Here is a 12,788-nt window from a genome sequence, read left to right as displayed (position 1 = left end):
TGTAGTAAACCAGGGAGCTTGCAAAATTATCTGCTGATGTTTAATACTGTTCAGCTGCATTTTTAAAAAATCTAGATTGTACAGTGTGGCTTACAAATTGGTTCAGAAAAATCTTTCTTTCTTTTGTAGCAGAACTCTCATTCAGCATGCTCTAATTATCAGTTTGGGGAACCAGGAGTAGTAACTTCACAAAGCAACGGAGATGAAAAAAATAGCAAACTCCTCCTAAATGCCGAGGCTTTGAGTTCAACATTTCATCAGTCTGGAATGGATGGACTAGACTTTCGGATGGTATGTGAAAGAATTGGCTCCATTGTTGGGGAGAACATTCCTATCTCAAAAGTTCCTGAGAATGTCCAGATCAATATACTATCAAAGGCTTTCATGGCCAAAATCAACTGGCTGTTGTGGGTTTTCCGGGCTGTTGCGGCCGGGGTCTGGTAGTTTTTGCTCCTAACATTTCACCTGCATCTATGGTTTTACAAATCAAGTTTACAAATCAGTTTCGTAGTTTCTGACCTGCCGTTGACGTGAAGTTTGGACAGTAAAGAAGAATTGCCCCTTTATGGTCTGTTTTTGTTTGCATATTTCTACCAATAAATAGCTTTCTTTAAAAACGGGGATATTGCTTTGTGCTATACAGTAAGTATAAGTAATACAGAAGTAATTACTATAAATAATACAGAAGTAATAAGTAAGTAAGTAATTACTATAAGTAATACAGAAGATAGCTTTAACATGCATATTTTGGCTTTCAGTCCAGAGAACAAATCAAGGAGAGACTATGGAATGACCATTTTTCTGAGTATGGCAGAACAGTCTCTGCATGTTTCGAACAGAAAAAATCAGGAAACTTGTTGCTATGGGAATCCCAGAATCTTTAAGGGGCAAACTGTGGCTTCTATTCTCAGGTAAGAAATCTGTAACTTGCCATTTCCATATCAGATTTGGCCAGTCATTTCACTGGGGCAAGAAGCCAGTAGAAAAGGTGTGGTCTTTGACGACTTGCAGTTTGGAAGGAGAAAGGGAAATGATGGAGAGATATAGTCCAGTTCCATTCTGTAGAAGTGAAAAAGAAGCTCCTCTGGTGATTACAAAGGGCAGAAAAACATTCTCTTCTGATCAGTACTACAGTTAAATAATAATTTTTTTCAGTATTAATGTTCAAAACAATGTAATAGTAATTTTTATCAGAGTGCATAAATAATTGTTACCAATTATAGCATATCACAAGTTAGCAGACTTGACTGAGACATACTTCTTACAAAAAACTGAAATGAGAAGCTTCATGGTCAAATCTTTTGTTGCAAGTTCCAAGCAGGAGTGCTGATAATCCAGAGATCATGAGTTTTGTCAGCTAGAATTCATATTCAGCACTAAAATGTTTAATTTCTTCAACCTGAATTTTGTTTTAGGACAGAGAATCCTAGTAGGCCTATCCATAAATACGTAAATTAAATAAGTTATGTGAAGCTCACCACCAAGACGGCTTATTGAACTCTTGGGACTTTTTCAGGCCTATGTTTAATTTTCTGAGAATGCTGTATTTTAGAGAATGTTTCTGAATTTTTGTTAAGAAACATGTTCAGCAAATACAGAATCGAGTTGCATAAGTATTGCAGATCAGCCCTGCACAGACTTTCCCCCTACAAATAGAAGTATTTTGTTAAACATACTTAAATTCACACTTGATCTTCTATTTTGCATTTATTTCTTCCTTCAGATGCTATGACGGATTTGTATTGTAATCCTGGCTACTATGAAAACTTAGTAGAGGTGTCCATGGGTATGTGTTGCATAGCAACAGAGGAAATAGAACGTGACTTGCATCGCTCATTACCTGAGCACCCTGCCTTCCAGAATGAAACAGGCATAGCTGCACTGAGAAGAGTCTTGACAGCTTATGCCCACAGAAACCCCAAAATTGGATATTGTCAGGTAAAAATCTGTAAGGTCATCAAAATGTAGAAGGTACTTCCTTGCACCAATCCTTCATCTGTAATACCTTTAATTTAAAGATGTACTGTCTGTTTAAACTGTCGCTGGATTGGAGAATGCTGTAGTCTTCTTAAAAACCTTAAGAAGTTTTTTGACAGATATTACTGCAACTTAGTCTTTCTTCTTTGATCTCTTTAACAGTCCATGAATATATTAACCTCTGTTTTGTTGCTGTATGCCAAAGAGGAGGAAGCTTTTTGGCTGCTGGTTGCTGTTTGCGAGAGGATGCTTCCAGATTATTTTAACCACAGGGTGATAGGTGAGAGTTCCTGCACCCCTCTTCTTCAGTCTCTGTCTTATTTCTTAATTCTGGGAACCAGCGATAAATATACAGTGTACAATATACAGTGTATCCTCATTGTAATGAGTTCAGTAACAGCACTGTTGCTTGAGAAATGTTTTCTTTATCAAAAGCCTTCCTATGGATGTCTGAATGCTATATTCTGGGCAGGAAAGAGTTGCATTGCTTATTTTTCATTGTTAGGATTGGCTAATACATTATACGTGCAGTCCAGAAGGAAATATATGGTGCTTTAGTTTTATTGCATAAATCCCTTGTTGCTGCTTTGTTTTGACAATTGTTTCTACTCATACTTAGTTTTTGTGTGCCTTTTAGACCTCAGGCAATATTATTTCATAGAAACTCCCCAAAGAGTGTTGTGCATTAATTTTTCCCTTTACAGTGTACAAAAAGCACTGCCAGGTAGACAACTCAACATTGTGAAATGACCATGAAGAGGAGGGAGGTTTGAACTGATGCAGTGAACTCTTGGTTGACAAGACCAGCTGCCCTAGTTGTTTTGCATGCTTTTAAGCTATGAATTACATTTGTTTGTCTTGTGAAAGTGAGTAATCATTTCAACTTTGGCTAACATAACCCCCTGTGGTTTACAGGTGCTCAGGTAGATCAGTCTGTGTTTGAAGAGCTAATAAAAGAGCAGCTTCCAGAACTGGCTGAACATATGAAAGACCTCTCCACATTGTCTTCTGTGTCCCTGTCATGGTTTCTCACCCTCTTCCTCAGCATTATGCCCTTGGAAAGTGCGGTTGATGTTGTGGACTGCTTCTTCTTCGATGGGATCAAAGCCATCTTCCAGTTTGGCTTGGCTATTCTGGAGGCTAATGCTGTGGAGCTCTGTAATAGCAAGGATGATGGGCATGCCCTGATGATCCTTAGCAGGTATGGTTCTGAGTTTTGTCATACTAAACTGAGCTTCTGTGGTCCAGAAACGAGTTGGCCACTTATTAAATAACAGTGATGATAATGGGAAACTAGATGTGAATGTTGCGCTCCTCAGTGTCAGCCCAAAGTAATACAGCTTCCAAACCCTTATGAATAAAAAGGTGTTATCTAGCTGCTTCGGGTTTTCTGTTCTTTGTGGCCATGGTTGGGTGTAGTTATGGCTGCATCTTCAGAAGTCTGTAAGGCCGTATCTGCACGGCCCGTTTACGACGGCCTGGGGGCGCCAAAAAAGGCGCCCCCAGGCCGCCTTTTGCACGAAGCGCCGCTGCTGCAACGCAGCGGCGGCGACCTGGCATCTCTTCCCTCCCCCCAGAAGTGGCGTCAAGCCATCCTAAACAACAACCCTTTAAAGGGTTGTTGTTGGGGAAGATCGTCTTCCCTGCGGCGTGGTGCGAACCGCGCCGCCGAGAAGACGCTTTCTCCCTCTCCTGCCCCACTTGCACTGTGTCTTCCTGCATTAAGCCTGCGGAAGCGTGCCAGCCCCGCCCACACTGTCCTCTGACCTCCAGGGGTGGGAGGGCGAAGCGATGAAGCGAAGACTCGCAGGCTTTCAGGACGGCACAGTAAATGAGAAGCGGGGAAGCGCGCAGAAGCGGCTCGGTCTTGAGCCGCCCTGCCTTCTGCCGGCCTCCCCATTGCCTGCTCGCACGCTTGCGTGCGAGCAGGCTCCCGTCCCCACGCCGACGGAACTCCTGCCGGCGTGGGGGCGCAAGGGGGCCATGCAGAAACGGCCTAAGATGTGGACAAAACTTTAGGAGTTACAGTTACCAAAATGTGGCCACACAGCCCTGAAAACCCACAACAGCCAGTTTATTCCGACAGTGAAAACTGTTGACTATACAAAGCGGTAACTTGGTTTCTTGTTGATGCAAGTCCATATATAGAAGCATTCTTTCAATGCTACTGATTCTTTTCTAAACTTAGAGGGGTTGCACTCTTCTAGCAGCAGCCTCACCCTTAGCATCTGGAAAGAACAGGTTCAATAAGATGTCTTTTTAAAACAAAGATGTTATAGTTTGTATTCTTTATGAAAGCCAGAGCACTTTAGCAGTGCATGGCACTGCAACAAATTGTCTTGTTTCCAATATTTGTCCTCTGACATTGGAAAGACACTTCTGCCACTGGGGTGATTCCCGCCAGATTCCTCCTTCTACCCTCAATCCCACAATGTAGTCAGGTGTTTCTGAGTGAACCTCTGGGGTATAATTTCAGGGGGTTTAAAGAGCCATAGCAGAAGGGGAAGGTGGCGAAGTTCTGTTTTGTAAGCTCTGCCTATAGTTTGCTTGGGCTACAAGGCATTAGATCTAAGAAGAAGAAAAAGAGTTGGATTTATATCCCCCTTTCTCTCCTGTAGGAGACTCAAAGGGGCTTACAAACTCCTTACCATTCCCCTCTCAAACACCCTGTGAGGTAGGTGGGGCTGAGAGAGCTCAGAAGAACTGTGACTAGCCCAAGGTCACCCAGCTGGCGCATGTTGGAGTGTACAGGCTAATCTGAATTCCCCAGATAATCTTCCACAGCTCAGGTAGCAGAGCAGGGAATTAAACCCGGTTCCTCCAGATTAGAGTACATCTACTCTTAACCACTACGCCACTGTTGCTTCTCTAAAAGAAATTATTCTTTGCAGATTTTTAGACCATGTTAAAAATGAGGAAAGCCCATTGCCACTGATTGGGAATCAGCATGCCTTTTTCAGTGATGATCTGGAGCCCTGTCCTACAACTGAAATAACAGACCTAATTCGGGATTCTTATGAGGTAATTATCAAAGAAGCGAGTTTTCCTTAAGAATGTTGGACTAGTTTTTTCTAGTTAAATTTAAAGAATCATTTTCTGTCTGTCAAATATATCTTGGTTTTAGATGCGGTCAATATATCCCATATTTAAGCGTCTACATTGCAGCAAGAGTACTGCTTTCAGTCAAAAATAAATATCTATTCTTGAATTTTAGAAATTTGGAGACCATTCTGTGGAACAGATTGAGCACATGCGCTACAAACACCGGATTCGTGTTCTGCAGAACCACGAAGAAACCACCAAACAAAATGTGGTGAGAATTCTCACAGTCCAAGATCTTGACCTTTTGGGCCATGCTAGAGCTCTGAATAAAGTCAGGCTTTTCTACTGCTAGCACGTATGCTTAGCCTGAGTGGAGTTTTACTCCCGCGCATAAGAAGCATTATTCTGGAATAAGCCATCCTGCTTTCAGAGGGAGTGAGGAAGAAAGATGTTGCACTTGCACTGCAAGGGCAGAAAGGCAAGATATAAATTTTGTAAATAAAAATAAATAAGATACAGCTCAATGGGCTGACAGAGCTCTTGGCCAAACTGGAAGCTTGGATCAGATCCATACAAATCTAATTAACTTTCGTTTGAAAAGACAGCAGAATGAGACACCTTGAGTTTGTTTATTTAGGGATTTCTTTTCTATTTTATACTCTGTGAAGACCCAAAGCTGTTTACAAACATGCTGCATAAATACATAAAAAGTAAGCTACATCCTGGGCTAAGCTCTGGCTATGTCATCATGTAATGAAAATGGAAACAGAAAGAAGCTCAGGCCAGATCAAGGGGTAGTGACGTTCCCAAGAATTTCCTTCCTTTTGCTCAGAATCTCTAGCCTCACCTAGTCTTAAATTACCTGCAATCCTGTATTAAAATACAAAGCTGATAAGTAAAATGAGTGGCACAAGCCATAGTTTTCTCTTTTACCACCATAGTAGCGGGGATAGAAGGAGAGTTAGATCACTTGAGATCCGTGATATGCATTTCTTCACACTGTTTCTCATAAAGTTTCACAAATGGAAAAGGTCTTAACTGTTTGGCAGGTAGCGCACTGGAACAAAAATTTTGGCTAGGGACAAAAACCAACTATGTGTGTAGCCCTTTCATGAAGTCAATCAATGGAAAATTTTCTGTAAAATGCTATCTTAATGCTGGACTACAACAGGAAAATGTAAATGTGTGGCTGCTCTAAGTTGCTAGGAGAAATGTCAGTTTTCTGCTGAGTTCACCCTGTTTCTCTTAAGCTCAGAGTGGTCATCCCAGATGTTTCTATTCTTCTGGAAGACTTGGAAGAGCTTTATGACTTATTTAAGGTATGCATGTCTCTGAATTAAATTTGAAAGGAAATTGTGGTTTTTGAATGTGTTTATGCTCATGGGTAGCTATGTTTTGGTAAGCAATCAAAATATGCTGCTTTGCAACTAGTTTACTATATTAGTATAGTTTACAGCTATATTGTTATGAGAGCAGGTTAAAGTAAATGGAGATTTTAGTTGCCATCTATTAGAATTTTTAATGGTTTTTAGGTTTTTGTAATTATTGTATTTTGTTGAAAGCCGCCCCAAGCCCCCGAGGAGAAGCGTGGCATACAAATGTAATAAATAATAATAATCCTGATATCCCTTTCTTTGCTCTGATAATTTTTTTTTATTTAAAGGTATTTTGAATCATTTTGGTAAAATGGACTTGATCCACTCTGAAGTCTTGTATCTTTTTAATGATCATGGATAAATTGTTCTACTCATGGAGAAATAGTATAAATTCCTAGCCTGTGTGAGTCTTGCAAATTGACCTTCTTGAAGACATTATGGCTCTGTATTCCACTCTTTTGTATTTAGAATCACTAGAAACATTAAGCCAGTTATGTGCCTCAGATACAAGAAGAGATACGGAAAAAATGTCTTTCAGCAAAAGCTGAGGTGTGCAGTATTCATGTTAAAGTGCCACCTATGCCAAACCTGAACATCCCTTTATTTATTATAGTTAATCCCAACTGTAAAATTTACAATACCCTGTGATACACTTCAGTTTTCTGGCTGTTCTATTGCCTGGCTTAGGTTTCAGGGATGTCAGAGGGAGGGAGAACAGTGATGACAGAGCAACTGAACAGATATTCGAGTGATAGTCATGTTGGCTGACCAAACGGCACAGTTTATACAATTAGGTGTGTTTTTCCCAAAAGGTAGTAGTTTGAGGAGGGATGGGTGCTCTTTGGCTTCTTTCCTGCAGAATATCTCCATGCTCCTACATATACAAAACCCTAATTCCTGCTTACTTTGCAGTAAATATATACAGTTAATTGTGAATTTTGCTTCTTCATGGCCCACAGGACAGAGATGGACCACATGGAAAGGCTATGACCCTTTAATTTGGGGCAGTGTAGTATACACCAATAATACAACTCTTCTCTTACTATTATCATGAGTTTCCCATCAATAACTTGCAATGTGTGAACTCCCCAGATTCACTTTACATGAGTCAGCTGAAACTAGTTAATTTAGGTTTCAGATTTGGACCACAGAATTTGGAATAGATTGTTAATAGAAGAAGAAGAAGAGTTTGGATTTATTTCCCACCTTTATCTCCTGTAAGGAGACTCAAGGAGGCCTACAAGCTCCTTTCCCTTCCTCTCCCCACAACAGACACCTTGTGAGGCAGGTGGGTCCAAGAGGGTTTTGAAGAACTGTGACTAGTCCAGCAGGAATGTAGGAGTTCAGAAACACATCTGGTTCACTAGATAAGCTTCTGCCACTCAGGTGGAGGAATGGGGAATCAAATGTGGTTCTCCAGATTAGAATCTACTTGCTCTTAACCACTACACCACACTGGCTCAGGAGCAGGTATTGTGAAGGAGGAGAAAGTATCTCCACCCTCAACTTTCCATGGTGACTTCCTTGCCATTGGTAAAGGGAAGCATGGGAAATGCTGTTCCTGGTCCTTCTCAGTTCCTGGTACTGGGGATTAACACAGGAGCAGAGTAGCCTGAAGGTACCAGGAGAGAAGGGGTGGATGGGGCTGGTGATGGGGAAGGCCACTGGTGGGAAAAAGACTTTTCCAATTCAGGCTGGGTCTAAATCTAAGAAAGATCTGAACGCAGTTCATAATTTCCTCCTTCAAGTTCACCATTCTCAGTGGGTGGAGAGTTGTTACTACTACTAATACTAACTGCAGTCATACTCATGTCCCATTCTACTATGTTTTGCTATGTATTGAACAGTGTCAGCAGTCTACTATGTTGGCATAATTCTAAGAAAGGTAGCATTTTCTTACGTATGTGGAACTGTAAGTTTTCTGAGTTCCACAGTGATAACTTAAAAAGCTGACCAGGTAAACCACTCTTTTTTCCTGATGCCTGCATTTTGTTTTCTTTTACTTCTCCTTAGAGAGAACATTTAATAAGCTGCTACTGGGAATGGAACAGTGCAGTCGTGATTCAGCGTCATGACCCAAGTGGACCTTATGCTGAGCAGTACAGGATTGACTCTCAGCAGTTTACTAACCTTTTTAAACTTGTCTCACCTTGGACATGTGGAGAACATACTGAGATTCTAGCAGAAAGGATGTTCCGGCTTCTGGATACAAATATGAAAAACCTCATTGAATTCAAAGGGTTTGCTGGCTGCTTAGGTAATTCTTTGAAGATGTGTTCGCCATTGGGGGTTGGATCAGCATGTGCTGGAGCACGGATAGGTTGGTTAGGTCAGATTTAGAGCAGCAAATAATTAGGCTGTGTGATGCTCACCTAGTTGTTGAGCTCCTAGAATTAGTCCAACCCCCAACAATACCCTTTTAGGATCAGAGAGCTCTCATGAGAAGGGGAAAAAATCCTACTCCTAAAACCTTCCATTTGCACAACTGAAGGATCCAACCCTATATAACTGTATCATGAGGCTTGATGCTGCTTGTATCTGAAGCACTGAGCCTGTTTTTTTAATAAGCCTTTCTTACTATAACTTCATGCCCCCTCCCCCCAATGTTTCTCTGTCTGTAGGTCTATGTGATCAGTGAGACTTGCTCTTCAAAATCTGCCACGTTACTTTGTAGTGTGAAGACTTTCTGCCCCAAACCTGCCTGTTTCTGAGCTCGAAGGGAAATTTAACAGGCCTTTGTGCCTTTTCAGTTGTGATATAGCATGGGACAATAAGATTGCGAAATGAATTCCTTTCCAACACCCCACATTCCTGTAAAGTAGATACTTTTTAGACACTACAGAGGTTTTTAAGAAAATGTTCAGAACATGCTGAATCTATGACTGTTACCCCAACATTGTTCTCAGATATTTTGTTTCATTGTTCCTTGCATTAAAAATTATCTTATGCTTGAAGTAGAACATCCAGACTGTAGTACACTGTCTACTTCTTACAGATATTATGTACAATGGAGAAATGAATGAAAAGATAAAACTGTTATACAAGCTGCACATTCCACCTGGTAAGTCCCTTGGGAGATCTGTACGCCTCTTTTCCTCCCTTTGTGCAGCTTTAATAAATACGTAACACTCCTTCTCAAGAGTATGTACATTCTACCTCTGATTACATTTTTTGGGGGGGAAACCAGCATGTTGACATTTCTGTATAGATTATTCTTGATGTCTTGCAATTACCAATTTTCCCTTAAGCTATTGTTTTCCCATTGTGTGCTGCATTTCCTGTAGCCCCCCCCCCCCCCCCCGTAGTATTAAATGCTGGGGGCTGCAGGGAAAGTTTTTTTTTTCTCAGCAAGGGCATCTGCATCCCTCATTTGTGGATTATGGCCCTAGAACAAGAAGCTGGAAATTAGGAACACTAGGGAATCCCCAACTGCTAAAAACCTTAGCCTATAAAATGAGATCATGGTGGCATTTCTTCTTTTACAGCGCTCACAGAGAATGACAGAGACAGCCAGTCACCATTAAGGGCTCCTTTATTGTCAACCTCCAGGCCACTAGTCATTGGAAAATCAAACGGTAGGTGAGCTGGGGTTGGAAATACTGTTGACTGGTCTTACATGTAGCTGCTTTGGTTCTAATCAGATGCTTCCCCTTGCTTAATGGAATTAAGAACGTGGGAAAAAAGTACTGCTGGGTCATCCCAGGGGTCCATCTTGTCCAGCATCCTGTCTCATACAGATGCCAACAGGGCATAAAGGCCAAGGCTTTCCCCTATGTGGCCACTGGGCACAGGTATTGGAAGTTTACTGCCTCTGATTGTGGAGGTTCCCTTTATTCACTATGGCTAGTGGCCACTGATTGAGCTATCCGTGAATTTGTCTACCTGTTTGCCTGCAGTCATCATTACAACTTCTGGCCGCAAATTCATTTTAATCACTTGTGTAAAGTATTTCCTTTTTTCTGTGCAGAATTTACTGTCCATCAGTTTCATAGCATGGCCTCAACTTCTGGTATTTTGGGAGAAGAAAAAATTGTCAGGTCCTTCTAGGCTGTGTATAATCACGTACCCCCTTAATCATCTCTTTTCTAAGCTGAAAGGTCCCAGATTCTTTAGCCTTTCCTCATAGGGAAAGTGCTCTATAACCCCCTAATCATCTTGGTTGCCCTTCTCTGCACTTTTTCTAGCTCTGCAGTAACCTTTTTGAGATATGGTGACCAGAACTGTGCAGCGTATTCCAAATGAAGCCACCCCTTAGATCTATACAGAGTGTTGTAATAGCAACTATTTTATTTTCAACCCTTTTCCTAATAATCCCAAACAGTTTGCCTTTTTTACTGCTCCAGCATAGTAAGTCAACACTTTGAGTTATCCATGAAGACCAAGATATCGTTCCCTCTCAGTCTGAGCTAGTTCAGACCCCATTAACCTACACTTAAGTTGAGATTTCTTTGTTGTTGTTCCAACGTGTATCACTTTACGCTTACCAACACTGAACTTTGTTTGCCTCACTGTTGCCCACTCACCCAGTTTTTGGAGATCAACTCTTGGAGCACTTCAGTCATCTGCAAAATTGTCCACGATACTGCTCACCCCAAATTCCAGATTACTTATGAACAATTTAAATAGTACTGATCCTGATGCCAATTCTTGTGGGACCGCACTTATTACTGTCCTTTTGCTTCCTGTTATTTTAACAAATTTTTGTCAAAAGCAAGTTGATTTGCTATTCAGCTTATTGTATCCTTCTAACCAGGTGACACCATAGATTATCAGAAGCAACTGAAGCAGATGCTTAAGGACATAGCCAAAGAGAAAGATGCTAAGGCTGAAAAAGAACTACCAAAAATGAGCCAGGTAAGATATGATGTATAACATTACTGTTAGCTTGAGTACCTGGCCTAACCTTGAGTCTTTTACTACCAGCTACATTTGTATTTATTCCATGACAAATGTAATGAAACCACAGATCAAAAATATAGTAGCTACATGCGTTTATCATTTTAAAACTGACTTACCTTACAGAACTGTTGTAAGGATTGAAAAGCTTTCAACACTGGAATATGGCACATATTACTGTAAACAGTTCTAAGATTCTCAATTGTGCTTCTGTATCACAATAGCCATGCAATAAAATCTTGAAATGCAGTACTGAAGGCAGTTAGGCATTAAGGTATGTGTGACTTAAAACGTATTCTAGAACTTGTCTGAACACTTGAGCGCAGAAAGAGAGTCACCTCAGGCTCAATATTTAGTCCTTCCTCTTTTAAGCAGTAAAATTCTCATTTTCCTGAGCTGCATCTGTATGAAAGCTTTTCGATACAGACCCCATAAATGCGCTATCATTTTTTTTTATCTGGCAGCAGAATAGTGGACTGGGATCAGTAACAAAAAATTACGCTGACCCTTACGTGTATTGCTTCCTAGCGTGAGTTCATCCAGTTCTGCAAAACCTTGTACAGCATGTTTCATGAGGATCCAGAGGAGAACGAGTTGTATCAGGCTATTGCCACAGTGACTACTCTGCTACTTCAGATCGGAGAAGTGGGTCAAAGAAGCAGCAGCTCTGGCTCTGATGAATTCACTGAAGACCTGCAGACTGAGGTGTCTACAGCAGAGCAGGATGCAGTCTTCGCTGACAATGAAAAGTCTCCAAAAAATCCCCAGGCCTTACCTATTACTGAAGGGGACTGGATTGTTTCTTTGGAGCATATCTTGGCTTCGCTATTAACAGAACAGTCGCTGGTCAACTTCTTTGAGAAACCCTTAGACCTGAAACCAAAACTGGAGAACGCAAAGCTGGCCCAGTACAGCTTCAAAACAAATGGTGCGAGTCACCCATCACGAGGGGATACTGAACCTCTGGGTGCACAGTAGCAAATGTCATGAGACAGTTCACTCACTTTACACCAAAGCGCATTGTGTGCATCATTAAGGCTTTTGTACTACTTTTTTTGACTTGGTCTGATTTTTCTGCCAGAAAGCTTTAAAGCCAAAACACTTAAGACACAATTGTTGGCACTGTTTCTCTTTTTGAATGTAATTTTTAAAAAGTCTTCACTTAGAAGATGCTGTGGGGTGTTAAGACCAGTTCCTGAAGAACAATGAAGCTGAATTCTTGACCTGACAAAACTGTCTTAGCTACTGACTGCAGGTTTTACATATGGTTGCCTTTTTTGCACTAATACTGAAGACTTGTTTCAATGCTGGTAATTGAAACTATTAATATATTTGATCCAAGACTTGTTTTGTCTTGCTTAAATGTTCAATGTACATGGGCTTTTTATGTTGGTCCGTGAGTGTGCACTTTTCAATAAAAAAGCTTTTGTAATAAACCTGTAGTGACTTGCTCTTCAGATAGGATTGCAAAAATGAATCCCCTGGACTGGTTGTTAA

At 41.0% G+C, this 12,788-nt stretch overlaps 1 protein-coding gene across 1 annotated transcript in view; it reads left to right on the top strand.

The window, feature by feature from the left end:
- Nucleotides 1–12,727, top strand: part of TBC1D8 (TBC1 domain family member 8) — a 49,473-nt gene extending 36,746 nt beyond the window's left edge. The window contains 14 exon segments of the mRNA XM_048492610.1: nucleotides 130–291; nucleotides 759–821; nucleotides 824–911; nucleotides 1,724–1,938; nucleotides 2,140–2,257; nucleotides 2,893–3,178; nucleotides 4,869–4,998; nucleotides 5,192–5,290; nucleotides 6,270–6,338; nucleotides 8,409–8,652; nucleotides 9,391–9,456; nucleotides 9,881–9,970; nucleotides 11,149–11,249; nucleotides 11,820–12,727. Of these exon segments, the coding sequence (XP_048348567.1) occupies nucleotides 130–291; nucleotides 759–821; nucleotides 824–911; nucleotides 1,724–1,938; nucleotides 2,140–2,257; nucleotides 2,893–3,178; nucleotides 4,869–4,998; nucleotides 5,192–5,290; nucleotides 6,270–6,338; nucleotides 8,409–8,652; nucleotides 9,391–9,456; nucleotides 9,881–9,970; nucleotides 11,149–11,249; nucleotides 11,820–12,269 (2,181 nt within the window). The 3' untranslated portion in view covers nucleotides 12,270–12,727.
- The last annotated feature ends 61 nt before the right edge of the window (nucleotides 12,728–12,788 follow it).

The sequence above is a fragment of the Sphaerodactylus townsendi genome, linkage group LG04, assembly GCF_021028975.2.
Source record: "Sphaerodactylus townsendi isolate TG3544 linkage group LG04, MPM_Stown_v2.3, whole genome shotgun sequence".
In the NCBI taxonomy this organism is placed as follows: Eukaryota; Metazoa; Chordata; class Lepidosauria; order Squamata; family Sphaerodactylidae; genus Sphaerodactylus; species Sphaerodactylus townsendi.
This window is presented reverse-complemented; position numbering and strand designations above follow the sequence as displayed.